We start from the raw sequence: 18,429 nt of genomic DNA on the forward strand, positions 1-18,429 counted from the left end.
CTTGCTAGATATCTGAAACTGCCTAAAACACAACATATCCAGAATGGAAGTATTTGTTAATTGAATAGTTATTCATCAGACCCCACTGTGTGTAAGGCACTGTGAACGCAGGAGGTGTGGTACCTGTCCTCAGTTACCCTGCCGTTAGCTTATGTTCTTTTCCCACTAGCTTCCTTTGTTGGTTCCTTCCCAGACCCACCCTGGGATCTGTGCCCCTGCCCCATCCGCTGCTCCTGCTAGTCTGCCAGTTGGCTGATCCCATCTCCTTGGCTTACCTCCCTACCCGTTCCTTTTATTATGGTTATGATTCTGGTCTTGCCATTAAGGCTATTGAGATATTTCAGTGCTTTCTCTTTCCTGGTACATAGTAGGATTGTACCTGTCTGCCCACTCAGAGTTAGGTATGGCCATGTAACTTTAGCCAGTGAGATATGAGTAGCAGTAACGTGTTGCTTAAAAGATGGTGTGCACTTCACCATGATCTCCTTTTCCTCTGGCATGTTCAAGATGGTGTCCTCTCTCCCAGCCTGGGTCGCTGAGAGAGGCCCTCTGCTGATGCATGGTGGAAATGTAGCATGAGGAAGGAATAAGCTATGGAGATGGTGAGGTCCTTCATTACTGCAGCATAACAGCCTGTCTTACACAGTTGTTTACATGCATGTCTTCACTAGATTATACATGTCTTAAAGGCAGGCTCTGTCTCTCTCTCTTTTTTTTTTTTTTTTTTTTTTTTTAGAATTGGGTATAGACCTACTTCTAAGCCTGCTGTACCTAGTGGGTCCTCAAAATAGTTTTACTTGAATCTTCCTGAAACATTGGAGAACAATATTGATTTGGGAAGAGCCAGGAGTGAATAATATTTTAGAAAGATTATATAATACACGTGTGAGTAAATATCTGGCTTCAGAACCTTTAGAAGGAAAGAAATTGATGGAAGAGAAGAGGTGCAGCTGCAGAGGTAGGCCAACTCCACCATAGTCATGTTGCTTCACTTGCCATGTCACTGGGGAATGCTGACTTTGTCTTTAACATTGGCAAACAGTTCTAGAATGACACTTGAAGCTTTAGCTTTATCCTAACATGTTTTTCATGAAGTTATAAGATACACATGCTATGTTTGTTTGTTTTTTTTACTTATTTTAAATGTATTTTATTTAGCCAATTGGTGATTTGCAGTGGATTTTAAAGTCATTAGTGTGAATTAATGCAGTATTGCAGTGATACTGTTTTCTAGATGTATTAATGAGATGTCTGTTCTAATATTAATTTACAGAGAATATTTTTAATAAAGGCAGAAGACCTGAGTCATTCTAATTAGATAAATGTACAGTTTCAATAGCACTAATAGAACTATTCATTTTTACTAGCTTGAAAAGAAGATTAATGGTTTATATCACTTGAGTTTCTCAATCAATAATCAGTCAAGTCTACAATTCACTGATGTACCTTCAAAGCAGCTGGATATGGGCCTCCATGGCATAGCATTATGAGTCCATTTTTTCCAGAAGAGGAAGTAATTTCAGGAGTGAAAATCACCCCCACAATCCCTAACCTTCAGCTCCCAGCATTACAATTGCACTCTTGTTACTTGCAGTTTGTGTGTGTGTCAGCCCTATCTATAGAAATGATATTGGTGATTGGTCACTCCCCAGAAGATATGTTTTTGCTCAAAGGATTTTATTTAAACATCAACAGGTTCTTTATTAAAATCTGACTTACATTTTAGTTAGAAATCTATTGTTTTATTTCATTTAAATTCAATCCTGTGAAAGAATATACCTGAGTGTCATCATTCATTCTCCTGTGGACAGATATATTTCTTTCTTTTTTTTAGTACAGCTACAGCAAACATAGATGCAATCTCACAACATACACTGTTCAGTGATAGGATGCAAGCCCCAGAAGAATACATATAACACACCATTTAAATAAAGTTCAGACACAAACCTGTATACATGCATAATAAAACTATGTATTAAGACTTAATACGGAATTCAGGGTTAGTGGTGTCTTGATGGGGAGGGAGGAGGATATGACCAGGGGTGGTAGGCAAGAGTGTCACTGTTTAGTACTGTGTTTCTTAAACTGGGTTATGGGCCTATGGACATTCATTTCTTTATGCTTTATATATACGCATGTAGACATTTGTATTTGTGTCTGAATGTTTTATAGTTATGATCTCTCGTAAACAATGTCATCATGGATTTGGGTGTTAAGAAATAAAAACGATAGGATTTTTCAAAAGACTTTTCAAAGGACTGTTAGCAGCAGGTAGATGCCAAAAGATGATGGTATAACTTAGGGGTCAGCAAACTACAACACACGGGCCAAATCTGACATACTGCTTGTTTTTGTGTGGTCCGTGAGCTCAGAATGGTTTTTACATTTTAAAGTTTATTTTGAATAAAATCCAAAGACAAATAATACTCACACATGTGAAAATTATATAAAAATGCATTCATTCACTTATGTATTGTGTATGGCTACTTTATTATTTGTTTATATATTTATTTATTTTGAGACGGAGTCTTGCTCTGTCACCCAGGCTGGAGTGCAGTGGCATGATCTTGGCTTATTGTAAGCTCCAACCTCCTGGGTTCATGCCATTCTCGTGCCTCAGCCTCCCAAGTAGCTGGGGCCACAGGCGCCCGCCACCACTCCCGGCTAATTTTTTGTATTTTTAGTATAGAGAAAGGGTTTCACCATATTAGCCAGGATGGTCTTGATCTCTTGACCTTGTGATCTGCCCACCTTGGCCTCCCAAAGTGCTGGGATTACAGGTGTGAGCTACCGCACCAGGCCTTTATTATTATTATTTTTTAAGACAGAGCCTTGCTCTGTTGCTAGGCTGGTGTGATCTCAGCTCACTGCAACCTCTGACAACCTGATTCAAGTGATTCTTCTGCTTCAGCCTCCTGAGTAGCTGGGATTACAGGTGCCTGCCACCACGCCCAGCTAATTTTTGTATTTTCAGTAGAGACAGGTTTCACCATGTTGGCCAGGATGATCTCGATCTCCTGACCTCGTGATTCACCCACCTCAGCCTCCCAAAGTGCTGGGATTACAGGCATGAGCCACCACACCCAGCTATGCATGGCTACTTTCATACTAGCATGGCAGAATTTGGTCGTTGCAACAGAGACCATATGACCTTCAAAGAGTAAAATACTTCTCACCCTTTATAGAAGGTTTCCTGACCCCTTATGTAATGGAAAAGAAATTGAGATTAGAGAAGTAAAATTAGCTCCAAGTTTTCAGAAGCAGGCAAAACTCATTATGAATCTTTGCTCAGTTTGCTACTAGACAGAGCTCTTTGACATTTGCTAGAAATTAAAAGGACAGTGAATGTGAAAATGTCCAGCAAACTGGTTGGTACACTTTATAAAGAGACTTGGGGTTTCGGCCGGGTGCGGTAGCCGAATAATCGGTCTTCAGAGACCCCTCCCACACGGATGCTTTTATTTTTCCCAAAACAAGCATGGATTGACTTAGAGGCTGGCTCAGGGATGTAACGGCACCCTCCAGCATGGTGAATGCACTCATGAGGGAGTTGTCCCTTACCACAGCTTACATTCCTTGCACCTGGCTCCAACTCCTAGGACATGAGATATTTGAATGGGTAGATAGATGAACCACCATTCTGGATAGTAATTTTCTTGGTTCCCAAGCAACTTTGTTACTCTCCATGGATGAAAACCAATATGGGGAAAGAGAAGGGAGGCAGAAGTGTTACTTACCTCTGTATAGTAGACATGTAGGATCCTCAACTCCATCCCAACTAGACCCTTATTGGGAATTAAATTTGATCTTACATGTGACACCTCTGGAACAGGAGCTGGTAAATGGCAAACTCCAATTTCATTAGGGGTCAAGGAGCTAGAATAAAGTTACCCTTCGTGTTATCTCTTTCCTTGCATTTACTTAGACCTGGACATTAAATTCTTTTTTTTAAAAGTTTCTCACTGAGGCCGGGTGCGGTGGCTCACGCCTGTAATCCCAGCACTTTGGGAGGCCGAGGCGGGCGGATCATAAGATCAGGAGATCGAGACCATCCTGGCTAATGTGAAACCCTGTCTCTACTAAAAATACAAAAAATCAGCCAGGCATGGTGGCAGGTGCCTGTAGTCCCAGCTACTCGGGAGGCTGGGGCAGGAGAATGGTGTGAACCCAGGAGGCGGAGTTTGCAGTGAGCTGAGATCTCACCACTGCACTCCAGCCTGGGCAACAGAGGGAGACTCAGTCTTACAACAAACAAACAAACAACAACAACAAAAAAGTTCTCATTGGAATTGAAAAATGCTTCCTATGACATGCCTGAGAATATGAAGTAATATAAAGTGGGCTGGGTCGGCCTTGGCCTGAAGTAATGCTTACATGAATTAACCATCTCTGGAGGGATACTTGTGTCGAAGTAGGAGTTTATTCATGCTTGACTCCCCAGTGTGATGTCTGGGATTGCTTGTGCCAGCTCTGAGGAGGGCATGCTTGTCTTTTTTTGTGAAATAATAGAATATGGATGAATCTGTTTCCCCATGAAACCATTTCTGTTGAACTAAAATACAAAGGAAAATCAGTGACCTTGAATTAGGCTTGTTTGCAGTGTTGTTAGCTTTCAAAAGCCCTTTCATTTCCATTTAATGATTTTCTTCTGAACAAACTATTGTAAGGAGTCTAATGTAATTTTTCAAAACCAACATCCCAAACCTGGTTATTATTTTGTACCTAATTTGGTTAGAAAAGTATGAAGCCCTATGTATTAAAATGTCATGCCATCACTTCTCAGAATGGCACTTTTAAAAACTGGATTTTGGTCATCTGGATAACTATTTCTTGAACTACTGATATCAAGAATAAGTGGTATTTTTCATGATCTTTCTTGTCTGCAGAGTTCGTGACAGGAATTTTGTGCAGGAAGGATGCTGTGTCATTGAATGTGTTCTTGGCATCCATCTTACTCTTATTCAGATATCTGAAGCTATACATGTCAACTTATTCAACATGTATTTATAAAAGTGTCCATTAGAGGCTAGGCATGGTGCTGTTCCAGGGGTCATCAGTGGAAAAAACAGACTGTAAAATCCCTGCCCTCTTGTAGCTAACATTCTTTTAAAATACTGATGACAGAATTTTAAAATACTGATGGCAGAATTAGAATGAATGCCCCTGATACAAGAAAGAATGAAATAAAGTTTTTATTTTCTGCATCTAAAAATCACAATAAGTAACTTATCTCGTACTTCTAAGAGTTTGAATTTTTTTAACTTGGTAGTAATTTTAGTAGGCAGGGTGCAGTGGCTCACACCTGTAATCCCAGCACTTTGGGAGGCTGAGGCGGGCAGATCACTTGAGCCCAGGAGTTTGAGACCAGCCTGGGCAACATGGTGAAACCCCATCTCTACAGAAAAATACAAAAATTAACGAGACATGGTGGCATGTGCCTGTGGTCCCAGCCACTTTGGAGGCTGAGGTGGGAGGATCACTGAGCCCTGGGGAGGTTGAGGCTGTGATCATGCCACCATGCTTCAGCTGGGCAATAGAGTGAGACCCCATCTCATAATAATAATAATAATAATAATAATAATAATAATAATTTAGTTGCTCTGATAAAAGGCCTTGTTACTTATGGCTACTATTTGAATGCCCACCGTCTCAGACCCTGTGTTGAGCATTCCCATTTACCCCATTTGGCAGATGAAAACTGCAGCATGTTCTCTACTCGCTAGAGAGACATACTCTTACACATGGAATCTTAAAAAGGTTTTAATTAGTCACTTACGCCAAGTTCAGTGATAGTTCCACAGTGAGTGAATGCAAACTGCAGAATTGAGGGTGATGGGCAACAGTCAACAATGGGTTCCAGTTCTGGAAACTTGGGAGACTGGGGTGACACAGGTCTCCTCCTTCCTGCCCACTTACTCCTCCAAACAAACACAAACATGCTGGATGAAATACTACATATGATCCTCATTGAAAGAGAAGAAACTTGAAAGGGAAACAGGACAGAAGAAAGAGGAACAAAATGAAACTGAAGGGGAAGCGGGGGGTGCTGTTACCCACAAAAGCAAAACAAAAGCCAGAGCTCTGAGTGTGAGCTGCCATAGTGTGGTGTCTGTAGTTTCCGTATGGCCAGGAAGTGCCCTTGGAAGCAAGTTTCATGAACATAAATGATCAAAGCCAACTAAACTGGTCCACTAGTCAAACTTGGCTTCATTAGAAAAGAATAGGACCTCAACTTAGCCCTATTCCTCAGCTTCAGGAGTCAACGCAATTGAGGGGTAAGGGGTTGACAGTGGTAATAAAACATTGGGCTTTTTTCTCCACTTTATCTTTGCTTCATACCTTCATCAAGCCACCTTAGACCCTCCTCTAGCAGCTCCAAGCCCCTTTTATTTCTTGTCACTTCTGTTTAAGCCTTTGACTTAGGCACCAGTTAGTGAAGTGATTATCTTAAACTTGCCGTTGTCAATGCTTTGGAGAATTCCTTGCATTTTGACCAAACTGATGAGGGAATTGTTAAGTTAAAGGTGAACTCTGCATGACCAAGGTATCAAAACAGCTTGAAGACTGCAATTTTATTTGTTTGTTTGCTTGTTTGTTTGAGACAGAGTCTCACTCTGTTGCCCAGGCTAGAGTGCAGCGATTTAGGTTCACTGCAACCTCCACCTCCCGGGTTCAGGCCATTCTCCTGCCTCAGCCTCCCAAGCAGCTGGGACTGCAGGCGCCCGCTACCAAGCCCGGCTATTTTTTTTTTTTTTTTTTTTTTTTTGTATTTTAGTAGAGACAGGGTTTCACCATGTTAGGCAGGATGGTCTCGATCTCCTGACCTCGTGATCCGCCCGCCTCGGCCTCCCAAAATGCTGGGATTACAGGTGTGAGCCATTGCGCCTGGCCTGAAGACTGCCATTTTAATGCACCTTTCACAAGGCTGTGCAACTCTATATTTAAACAGGTGGCCAGTTTTCTTTTTAAGTGACCATCCATGTGGAGAAAATACTTCCAGGATTTCAATTTTGAAGCAATTGAAATTCTCCTCCTCTTAGAGTATTACCTCCTGTGTGTGTGAAATACAGCTGGTCACCTCTGCCTGTGGTGCTGATTCTCCACTCATGGACTGGGTACCATTTGAGATGTTTGGCAGAACATTCTGAGGAACTGGAAATGATGAAATCACTTTGAATTCAACAGTAGAATGATAGGCCATTTAATGCAGCCTTAATCTTGTGGCTCAGTTGGTGTGGTGTAATATTAGGCTTGCCTTCCTCCTTCCAAATCCCTTGATAGTATGAACTAGCAAATTAAGACTTACCCTGAAAATGCCTGCGTGCTACACTACAAGAAAGGTAGAATGCTCCAGGAGCAGCACAGATAGAGGTAGTAACATTTTGCCATCTGGCAAAGCCACTAGACCAGATGGATTCATTAATGACTTCTCTAAAGTATTTAATCAGACCTTACTGAAACACATGACTGGCATATTTAATTATCCTAAATTACCAGGACTTCTGCCAGATATAATCCTCAATGCTTGAGTCATACTCCTTGCTTAAAGAGAGGAGGAAAAAAGGATGAATAGCTCCAGAAAGCTGGGTTTCACATAGACCCCTCTCATTAGTGAAATTTCTCATTAGCAAATTGTTGTGTTACAGTCTTATGAAGTATTTCTTCTTTTTCAGAGAATGCACTGTAAGACTAGCCATGCTGATCAAATTCTTTTATCAGTAGCAATTATACTGATGAGAACATCTGGGGATTGATAAATCTGATGCAGCTATCAGACAACCCTTCCCACTTCCTGCCTGTGGAAGACTTCTAAACCAACAGATGCCTTCTTGTATAAGTTAATCAATTTATATTTCTCCAGGATTACTTTTGTTTTAATCTTTGTATCAGAACAATGGAGATACAAAATTACAGAAAGCATTATAATGTAAATTTGCCCCTGCCCTACTCTTTCCTGTCTGCAATCTACTTTTCAAAGGAACACTTCTAATTTTCATGACTGTTCTCTCTGGTGGTTACTTCCACATCTCAAAACGGTATGATTAATGGCTATTTCTTATTTTCTTTAGATATGTTGTTGACTTCCTTTTAAGACACTTGAGGATGTAGCTTAGGTATACCATTCTTACATCACTTTCCTTCTCCTCCCTGAGGGTTATTTTATTTTTTATTCCCTTAATATTTACCTTTGTAGCCTTAGGTTATATTTTCATACGTTTTATTTTTGGGTTTGTGAACTAGAAACAGTATCTCTTGGCTCCTAACATATGATAAAGGTATTAGTGACTTGAGTATTCCACTGAATGCTCCAGGGCTCTTTCACTCAATATAATATTTTTGAGATTAATCCATGCTGTGGATGTCACTAGTTCCATTTCTGTTTATGGCTGAGAACAATGCTATTGCATGAATAGATGATAATATATCCATTCACTTGTTGGACATGTGACCTATTTCCAATTTCTGGCTCTTACAAATCTATGAAGACTTGTATGCAAGTCTTTGTTTAGACATTTCCTTTTTGTTTCTCTTGGATAAATTCCAAAGAGTGGAATTGCCAGATCATAATGGTAAGCATTATAAGCAACTGCCAAAAGACTTTCCAAAGTGATTTATCATTTTACATTTCCTATTAGCATTGGAGTTGCTCTGTGTCTTCAGCAACACTTGGTATTATCAGTCTTTTTAATTTTAGTTGTCCTTGACAATGTTCAAGCCTTTTAGCCATATTTTAAATTGAGTTGTGTTCTTACTAACTTGTAAGCATTTTTATATATTCTGGGTAGAAGTTTCGGTGATTTTGTTGTTTTTTTCTTTTCATTCTCCTAGTCTGTGGTTTGCCTTTTCATTTTCCTAATAGTGTCTATCAAAGACCAGAAGTTTTTATTTTTAAAGTCCAATTTATCCTTTAATGGTTCATGTTTGTTTGTTCTCTAAGAGACCGTTATCTTTCAAAGATCACAAATATTTTCTTACTTTTTTTTCTATCAATGACATGGTTTAGCTCTTACATTCGAGTTTTTTTGTATATGGTAGAAGGGAAGAATACAGTTCACTTCTTTCCATATGGATACCTAGTTGTTCCAGCACTATCTGTTGAAAAACAATCCTTTCTCCCAATGAGTTATCTTAACACTTTTGCTGGAAACGAGTTGATCATATAAGTGTGAGTCTGTATATGGATTCAATTCTATACCATTGATTTGTATGTCTATCCTTATAGCAATATTATGTCTTAATTCTAATTCCTTTTTATAAAGACTTTAAGCAGAACTTCTACTTTTATTAACATTTTTTCTGACATATACATGTATGTATATATATGTGTGTGTATGTATATATACATGTATGTGTATATGTGTATATTTTTCCCAGTAGTTGAGACCAGGTTCTCTTACTGTCCAGTCATGACTGGATTAAACTTCTAAACTGTTTTTCTTGCTTTAGATCTTTTCTTGTTAAGGAGGCATCTTTAAATAACTGATCTTGTCCGTTCTGAATGGTTTTTATCAGTTTAAATCTCAGAGGATAGTCTTATTTTTAAATTCAAAGAGAGTTCACTATAGCTCTCTATGTACATGAGTTTCTCTGACTTAGAATATCTGTTCCTGGCCGGGCACGGTGGCTCACGCTTGTAATCCTAGCACTTTGGGAGGCTGAGGTGCGTGGATCACCTGAGGTCAGGTGTTCGAGACCAGCCTGGCCAACATAGCAAAACCCTGTCTCTACTAAAAATACAAAAAATAGCTGGGTGTAGTAGCACATGCCTGTAGTCCCAACTACTCGGGAGGCTGAGGCAGGAGAATCACTTGAACCTGGGAGGTGGAGGTTGCAGTGAGCCAAGATCACGCCATTGCACTCCAGCCTGGGCAACAAAAGTGAAACTGTCTCCAAAAAAAAAAAAAAAAAAAGAATGTCCATTCCTAGGGGTGAGGGGTAGGTTTCATGTGGGTCCATCACATGGCAGTTAATTAATAACAATACACCTATATAATGCTATGTTTTAAGTGCTACTGTTTTAATCACTGCTTTAGGATTTATTAAGTCCTCATAATACCCACTTTCTTTGAGGTAGGTACTGTTGTTATTCCCATTCTTATGGGTGAGAAACTGGAGCACAGAGAGGTTGAGTAATTTGCTGAAGGTGATATATGGGAAATGGTTCTTCCCCAGTAAGTAGAGGAGACAAGTTTCAGTGATGCACTTGTCACTGAACAAACAGCTCTCCAGGAGGAAAAAATGTATGCATACGCATTAATAAACTTATACACTTTACTGATATAAATAATATATAATGCACAACTTGCAAATAATAAAATGTCATACTTTTTATTCCACACAGCCAATAATTTCTGATAGAATGCTTTCATTGATTTTTTTTTTTTTTTTTTTTTACTCTTTTTCTAAACCCTATGTCTGTGGTCAGTCTATGGTTGCAGTTTAACCATGACTTGACAAAATCAAATGAGGAATAAATTCTTGATTACCATCTGGTTCAGCAAGGAAGTTGTTCACATCACTGGCAAATGATTAAGGTTCCAATATGTATGTTTTACATTTTCCTTATTAATGTAAATAAAGCTATCAGCCAACATTCGTGTTGGAACTACACTTGTTGGTCAATGATGTGAGAGAATATTGAGAATGTTTTCTCAGTTTTTTGTATTTACAATGTAACAGCTAGAGAGTGACACTTTTATGTTTATTCTGCATTATGAACATTGTATCCTATCTCTTGAGACAATCAATAAAACAATAAATTAAGCCCTGATTTGTAGCACTTACTGATTTCCGTGATGTAATCCACTATGGCTGACTTCAAGCCACCAATGTGACATCATTGAAAATGGAGTTGGGAAGAGGTGTGTAGTAATACACCATCTATGGTATTTCTACCATATGGATAGGATAGCAATAAATAACTTCACGACTATAGAGAACAATGAAATGTAGTAAAATAATTACCAAGTGATGAGCTTTCAGTACGTATTACCTTTGCTTTTAATATAATTTATGTAATTGTAAATCTATATAATATCTAACAGTGGCTGTGATTAACTGGTTTACAAAGTTGCTAAAACTTAATCAATTTTTGGTAGCCAGTCTAAGCTGGCTCCAACAATGCCACTGTATGGCATGTTTTCAACCATTCTTTTATACGAAGGTATTGGTGGAATATAGTTCCATACCAGTAAGTATAGCATACAATTATGGCAAGGTATTACATTTCTTTATGTTACTATATTACATTCTCATGAGATGCACCACTCATCAAGCTTGTTAAAGTCCAGTTTTAGGGCCCCCTGCTCGACCATGGATTATACGGATTCTGTGGGGTTCACATAATTCAGGAAAATGGCAGTGGATTTTGGTGGTTTGTCCATGTTGCTGTCATTCCTGTTTGTGCTGCCCAAGCCCACTTCCTGGAAGACAGGGCCCTCTCTGTGGTATCAAGATCACAGTACTAAGCGCATCTCTTGGGACCGGGACTGGAATGCAGCCATCCCCATCTGAGGTTCCACTATTTCCAGGCCACTGTGTTCAAATCAGGCCTGCCTTTGCCTTTTCTGCCTTGCAGATGAACATCCACTAAGGTTGTGTCACTCACCCTTCAATCCCCAAAACAGCAACCTCCCCTTCTGTCCTCAGACAATCCAACCTAATTTTGATATGCCTCTGCCTCTGACATTGGAAAGCTGCTCTCAAGGTTATCTTCAGGGGAGGGAGGGAGAAGGCTTTCATGCTTTCCTGGTGAGACCTTTTTTTTAAAAAAAAAAAAAAAGAAAAGAAAAAAAACATATGAATTATTACTGAGAATCGCTGAAGCAGCCTGGGCAAAAAAGAAATGAGGCTTAAGAATTATGAATATTTTTAAAATACTGCACTTGGAACAAATGCTCATGAAATTTTTTTGCCTCAAGGAATCAAGAATGATTAGTATTGATTAGTGTTTTTTGTTGTTTAATTTAGTAAGCAAGGCTATTTCCTTCCATGACCTTTTGATTCTCATCTTTTCTTTTATACAAGATGTTTGGAAATCTTCCTGATCTCATCTGACATCAGGAAGGACATGCTTTTCCCTCCTGGCATGCTAGAGAAACAAATCAATTTCTTCTCCCAGATAGGTTGGTGAAAGTCCTTCTCTGCAGTGCTTTCTATTGCTATGGTAACAGAAGATGGGATTTCCCAACAGAACTAGGTTTATGTATTAAAAAACAGTTCTTTCAAAACTTGATCCCTTTTTTATTGCCATATGTAAATTACAATAAATGCAATAAACTGAATACCAAAGGAAAATAGTGACAGCAAACCTTTTATGTAGGTGTGGAATGAGACTTGCATTGTATTGAGACCCTTAATGAAAGGATGTCAACTTTAAAAGTTTTAATATTGTGACAGTGTTGTCATAGCTAAAATAACTTGAAAAAGTTGCAAGTTTTCTTAGAAAAGCAGAGAATTAAATATACGGACTCTCAGTTGGCAGATAGACTTAAAATAGAGATAAGTAGTGTCCGTACATCCAGTCATAACATGATAAAGAAGATGACAAGAAGCCCAAGGTAGAACAAGCATTTTGTGTGATGGTGGTACTCTCCGCTTCTGTGACTTCCTCTATAGGACGACACAACAGTTGGCCATATCTCATGAGATCTTATAAAAAGCCTAGGAATTGAGGGGACAGGGTTCTTTCCATCATAGCCCCTTAATTGTATAGAAAGACCTGACCTTTTAATCTGCTGGTTGACTAACAGCGTGGCTGGAGGGTGCCTTCAGAGGCTCAGAGCACTCAGAAAGGAGCAAAGAGGAATTTTGAGGTAGGTAGAAAAGGCTGGATTTTGTTTCATGTGGGGAAAATTCAAGCATAATACTCACCTGTCATTTAAAATGCTTCTGAACTAAAATTCCAAAGATATGTGGAATTTCATTTATTAAATACTTACTAAATTAATCTGTAACTCCACCATTATTGATACCTTATATTCTCTTGCAAATCTAATGAGTAAAGTTTGTGAGCGTTTTTCCTTTTTTGAGGCTTAACATGTGCTTTTGAAATGACATGACAAATTTAAAATAGAAGTAAATGTCATTTGGCTGTGCCCTGGATGACACATATATGCCATTTGACTGTGCCCTGGATGAGACATGTCACTCTGGTGAAAGGAGTGAAGTTTCTGGGAAGCTGATGGGAAAGGTAACAAATAGTAAAGTGAATAAAGGTAGTTCTCTGTTCTTGCTGTTCTTGACTTGGGCATAGGTAAATGGTAACATTGTGAGTCACTCTAAGCAATCATGTTGCATCAAGCCAGAGAGGTGACATCAGAGACTGGCTCATGAAAGGAGAAAAAGCTCACTTTCTTAATGTACCCAAATGGCAAAGGAAGACTGGAGAAAGGGCTGTAAAGAGGTGATTTAACAAACAGTGTGAAGGAACTTGTGGCAAGAAAAAAAAATTGCAATGTGAACTTTTTAATAAATGTGATAAATTTATGGGCTTCAATATGAATGAAAAGAACAATAACCAAAGTAAAAATACTTGAAATCCAAAATGTGAGGTGTTTGGGATAATGCTGCTGAGTAACTAAGGCTGGTAAGTTATTTGAAGACTTGTTGAAATCTGTTTATTCCATTCTCCCAACCCCTCATTCAAAGAACTGAAGTAAGTCAGGAATTACGGAATTAGAGTAAGAACAACTGCCTGGAGCAGTGATTTGTTATTTCCTTCTGGATGCTTCAGAATCTCAGGAATCTACCATGTATCTCAAGGATTTTAAAACAGAAGCTGTGATCACAGCAAAAGAGTTTAATTTATGTCTCTTGAAAGTGTTTCTGGCCATCCAGGGGAAATATACTCATTCTTTATTTTCTAGTCCCTGGGTAGAATCTGTTGCCTATAGCAGGGGGAGAGGCAATACGGCAGCCAAGATTGTTGGCACCATTCACTCCCTCTTGAAGTATTTTGTTAATGCTTACTCTGCCGTATCATGTTCCAGGAACTGTTTAGAGTGATGGAAGACAGTCCCTGCCCTCACGGAGCATACAATCTGGTCAATCATCTTCTTCTTAGCCTTGAGGACTCCAGGTGTGATGCTAACCTGAGGAGTCTCCTTGGGTTCCCCACTAAAGATAGGATAGAGTTAGGCTGTCTTTTCCCAGGATCAGGCTTATAGGCTTCAAACTTTACTATAGCCAGGCTCTGTGAGTTACAAACCCAGTTGCCCACACAAAATCTTCTTTCAATTTTAACATGCCCAAGCTCGTCCTTTAGTCTCAAACATCCTAAGCCTTTCCCCCTCTGTTCTCTCCCCCAATAGCTCTTGACTCTTCTTCGTTATCCCTTCTACCCATGTCTTCCCTCACTGTCTCTCCCTGGTCCCTAACTGACCACCCTGCCTATCCTAACACCCCTCACAGATCTGTCCTTGCCCCTGCATTTCATCACTGCTAGGGTTACCTTCCTGAACTATGAAACTGTTTATGCTGTGTCCTGCTCAAAATAGTCATTGGTACCCTAATTTCCTGGCCTGGCTAAGATAGCTTTCAAGAGCCGCCGCTGCCTGCCTGACACATCTCATTTCCTGTCATTCTCTGTAAGACTTAAACTGTGGAGGACATTGTCTTTTCTCATGAATCCCCTTTGCACCTTGTCTTTCATATGAACTCATGTCTTCCCTAATGTCCTGGACAGCTGGTCACTCCATCCTCTATCTTTCTCCATCCTCCATCTTTCTATGTTACTGTGTATATATATTGACATATTGTAATTATTTATTTACATGTCTCTTTCCTCTGAAAGTGGGCTTCTTGAAAGCAGTGTGATTTCTGTTTATATATCTATGGTACTGTACCTCACATATCTTAGATCCATAAGGACCTGTTGAATAAGTGAATGAGCTAAAATATACTGGTTTATCAACAAACAGGGTTTTCAGACTGCTTCCATCCATTCAGCATAATGAGCAAACATGGCATGACATAATCTTGCAGTTTTCTGGGACATCTAGATACTTTGAAATACCAGGTGTATCTCAACAAAATTGAGATTGGGAGGGTCCTTTCTTATTGATCATCTCTCATCAACTGAATGCCAAACTGTTCTACAACCTTAAATAGTTACAAAGCTTCTAGCATTCACCTATTGTGAAAGCTACCCTTTATTATGGGTTATCTTTTTGTATTACTTGCTTATGAAGGTTCCTAAAGATATATTTTCCAGCGAGCACTTTTCAGATGTCCAACATGCATTTAAAGTACATATTTTGTTTTTGGAAGCCATATTATATTCACACAGACATGCTTATGTTGGTTATAGATATATAATGCCAATTACACAAATGATGAAATTTGTGCCATCTATGCCAGGCACTCTGCTAAGTACTCTAGACTCACTGTATCATCTATTTTCTGTATTACCTCTTTTTAGATGAGGAAACTGAGGCAAAAGATGAAGTAATTTGTCCAAAGAACCAGGGATAGCAAGGGCGGCCAACATGCAAATCCAGTGTCTGATGTCATAACGTATACTCTCATTAACATCACGCTAAAAACTGGAAAAAAAAAAAAAAAAAAAACTACTTCTATTTACTGTGTAAGCAGATGCTGAAAATTGAAATGGGAAAATTTCTATTTCTGTTTATTGTATAAGCATAAGTTTGAGCTAGTTTCCTATATAAGTAATGTGCTCTTGATTCCCAACATCTATTTTTTAGAAAGGCACCACATCTGTACGCAATGAATTTAAAACATTAGGGTGATTTTTTTTTTTTTCATCTAGGAAAAATACTTCTCAACGGCTACTGACTCCTTAAAATACCAGTTGGTATTTGATGAAGTTTTGCTTTTATCAAACTACAGAGGAAAATTGTTATACAAACCACAGTTGTAATTTGTAGTTTTTTGGTGTCACAGTGATCTATGTAAAATGGAAACTTTAACTTAAACTGTATAATCTATAGCAACAGACACAGAAACAGCACTTGATCTGGGACCCCTTCATGCTTTGAAATCCTAATGAGGATAGTATCTGGCACTTCTGCAAGCAGGTTTAATTCTGAGAAGAGAACCTTCCCCTAGCAACAACATTAAAAAAAAAAAAAATTAAAGTCAAAAGCTAACTTGAAAACAAGTAATATTTTGAAAATCAATAATTAAATTTCACAACATAAAGCAATTATAAAACTATACAGATGACTTTAAATTGAATAATTACAATCACAATAGCACCTAATTTTCAAGGTAACCAGTGGGTAAGACCAAATGAGATTGTCAGACTGTGCTAAGCCTCTCTGCTAAAGTGAACATTTCAATTAGACAAAGTAATTAATGACTTTGGGGACAGTTCAGACTCTTTCTCTTGAGATCACCTTGTTAGATAATTTAAATGAGAAACAGATTTGGATAAAAGGTTATCAGTGTTTTCTTCAGTTGGAAGATGTGAAAAGAAACCTTTTTCTCTTTCAGCCTTGCCTTACACCCAGACAAAACTCTTGTTGCAACTGGCCAAGTTGGGAAGGAGCCATATATATGCATATGGGATTCCTATAATGTCCAGACTGTGTCTATTCTTAAAGATGTCCATACACATGGAGTTGCCTGCCTGGCTTTTGACTCAGATGGACAGGTGTGTATCTTTTTTTTTTTACTTGTTTTATTTAATGACTTCTCACAACTCACTTAAAACTATAATACCAATAGCCAGTAGACTCAAAATCCATCAACCCTTGCTGGTTCTTCTGACAGAGCCTCCTAGAATTTTTTACCTGTTTTTTCCTCTTTGAAACTGTGGCACTAACACCAAGCTCTGGATAGGCCTTGGTGTTGGTTGCCTCAGTCCCACCATCTGGTTAAAAAGCCTCCATAAAAGAAGTCACGAATTCATGCTCATCAGGTTCACCATAGCCCAGTAACTCTACTTTGTTGCCTGTTAGCTTCCTATTTGGAGTAAGGGCTGGACCAAGCCTTATTCACAGACCTCAAGCCCTGAGCATGTCTGTAGTACTTCTTGATTTCAAAAGATGACATCACCTCCTAATAATCCACTGAGAAGATTATCCTTGACTCTTTACCTTGACATCATTTCTAGCTTCTTCTCCCTGTCCTCTCCCAATTAAATCTATCATCAATTCCTGGGTATTCATGTTTCTTTACAATAACTGACATTCTCTCCTTTCCATTCTCTCTGCCACTGTCCTTTAAGTGCTAATAAGTCAATGTCATGTCTGACTTTAACCTCTTAGTCTCCTCACAGGCAATTTCTTGCTAATACATTTCATCAACTGAAAACGGTGTCAAAGTGTTGTTTAAAACCAGTAAAAGCTTGGAGTACCCAGTGAATAAAGTCCACACTTTGTTAAGTGGGCATTCTGTTTTAGCCAACTTTTCTAGACTTTTATCCGTTGTGCCCTTGTCAAATTGAACAAATCTGCAAGGCTCCTGTACCAGACCTTGCACATTTGTACCTCTGAGCCCTTCCTCAGTCTGTCCTGTCCACCTAAAGTGTCCTGCTCACCCTTTTGCCCGTTGAAGTGATTCAGTCTCCAAAAGTTTTTACAAAGCCTGGCCAATCCCTCCCAACACCGTTTTCTCTTCTTCCTTTGACCTACAGCAATACTTGGCAGAAAAGATAGGTTGATATGTTCTAGAAAAAGTAAAAACAGAGGGGTCATTCCTGCCTCTGGCTGCTTTCATCTCCTCACTAAGGCCGGGCCTCTTCTCCCCATTTTCTCAGCCGCCTCCGTTTCCTGTGCCACCCTTCCTCTCTCTCTCTCTCACCCTCCATGTTTCTGCCTGTAAATTCCTTCAATCTAATTTTTGACAAATTTCGGAGTTAAATCTGTAAGTTGGTGCCATGCAAAGATCTGTGAAATTATTCATAGAAGCTTAACTGAAAGTCTGTGGGAAATTCAGTGGATTATAGGAGTTGACCTGGTTTGAGTCACTTTTGAAAAACAATTAGCATTTACTTGCTGTTTTCTGCTATTTTAAGAGAGCATCAATCACTAGTCATTTTTCTTTCTAGAACTCGATTCACTACACATGTAGACCCCTGGAATTATATGTTCTTTATTTTACTCCTCTGTAATCTCATCCAGTTAGTTTAATGCATACATTCCCTTGTATGTCTACATAAAGAGACAATAGCTGGATGCCAGTATTTGTTCAGGCTTGCAGTTATATTGACTTCCTAAATAAATTGAAGTGTGTCAGAATCCATATGCATATACAAGTATAAATGTATGCTTACGTGTGTACTGGTGTGCACCTTCTCTAATCTGATTTTGTTATTCAAGCAAGCGTTCTTTATCAATTTGTTCTGAAGTGTCACAAGAAAATGTAATGCAGCAAAGGGAAATCCAGCTTTAACTTAGTTTTTGTCCATGTTAATTTATGTTAGAATCCTAACTATTTTCCTTTAGATTTCATTTTGAAGGA

General features: G+C 38.9%; 1 protein-coding gene across 1 annotated transcript in view; it reads left to right on the plus strand.

Moving 5' to 3' along the window:
• EML6 (EMAP like 6) overlaps positions 1 to 18,429 on the plus strand; it is a 261,918-nt gene that overhangs the window by 81,091 nt on the left and 162,398 nt on the right. The window contains exon 3 of the mRNA XM_017859044.1: positions 16,459 to 16,618. Coding sequence (XP_017714533.1) covers positions 16,459 to 16,618 — 160 coding nt within the window. The remainder of the gene's footprint in view (positions 1 to 16,458; positions 16,619 to 18,429) is intronic.

The sequence above is a fragment of the Rhinopithecus bieti genome, unplaced genomic scaffold (assembly GCF_001698545.2).
Source record: "Rhinopithecus bieti isolate Rb0 unplaced genomic scaffold, ASM169854v2 scaffold_47995, whole genome shotgun sequence".
Classification (NCBI taxonomy): Eukaryota; Metazoa; Chordata; class Mammalia; order Primates; family Cercopithecidae; genus Rhinopithecus; species Rhinopithecus bieti.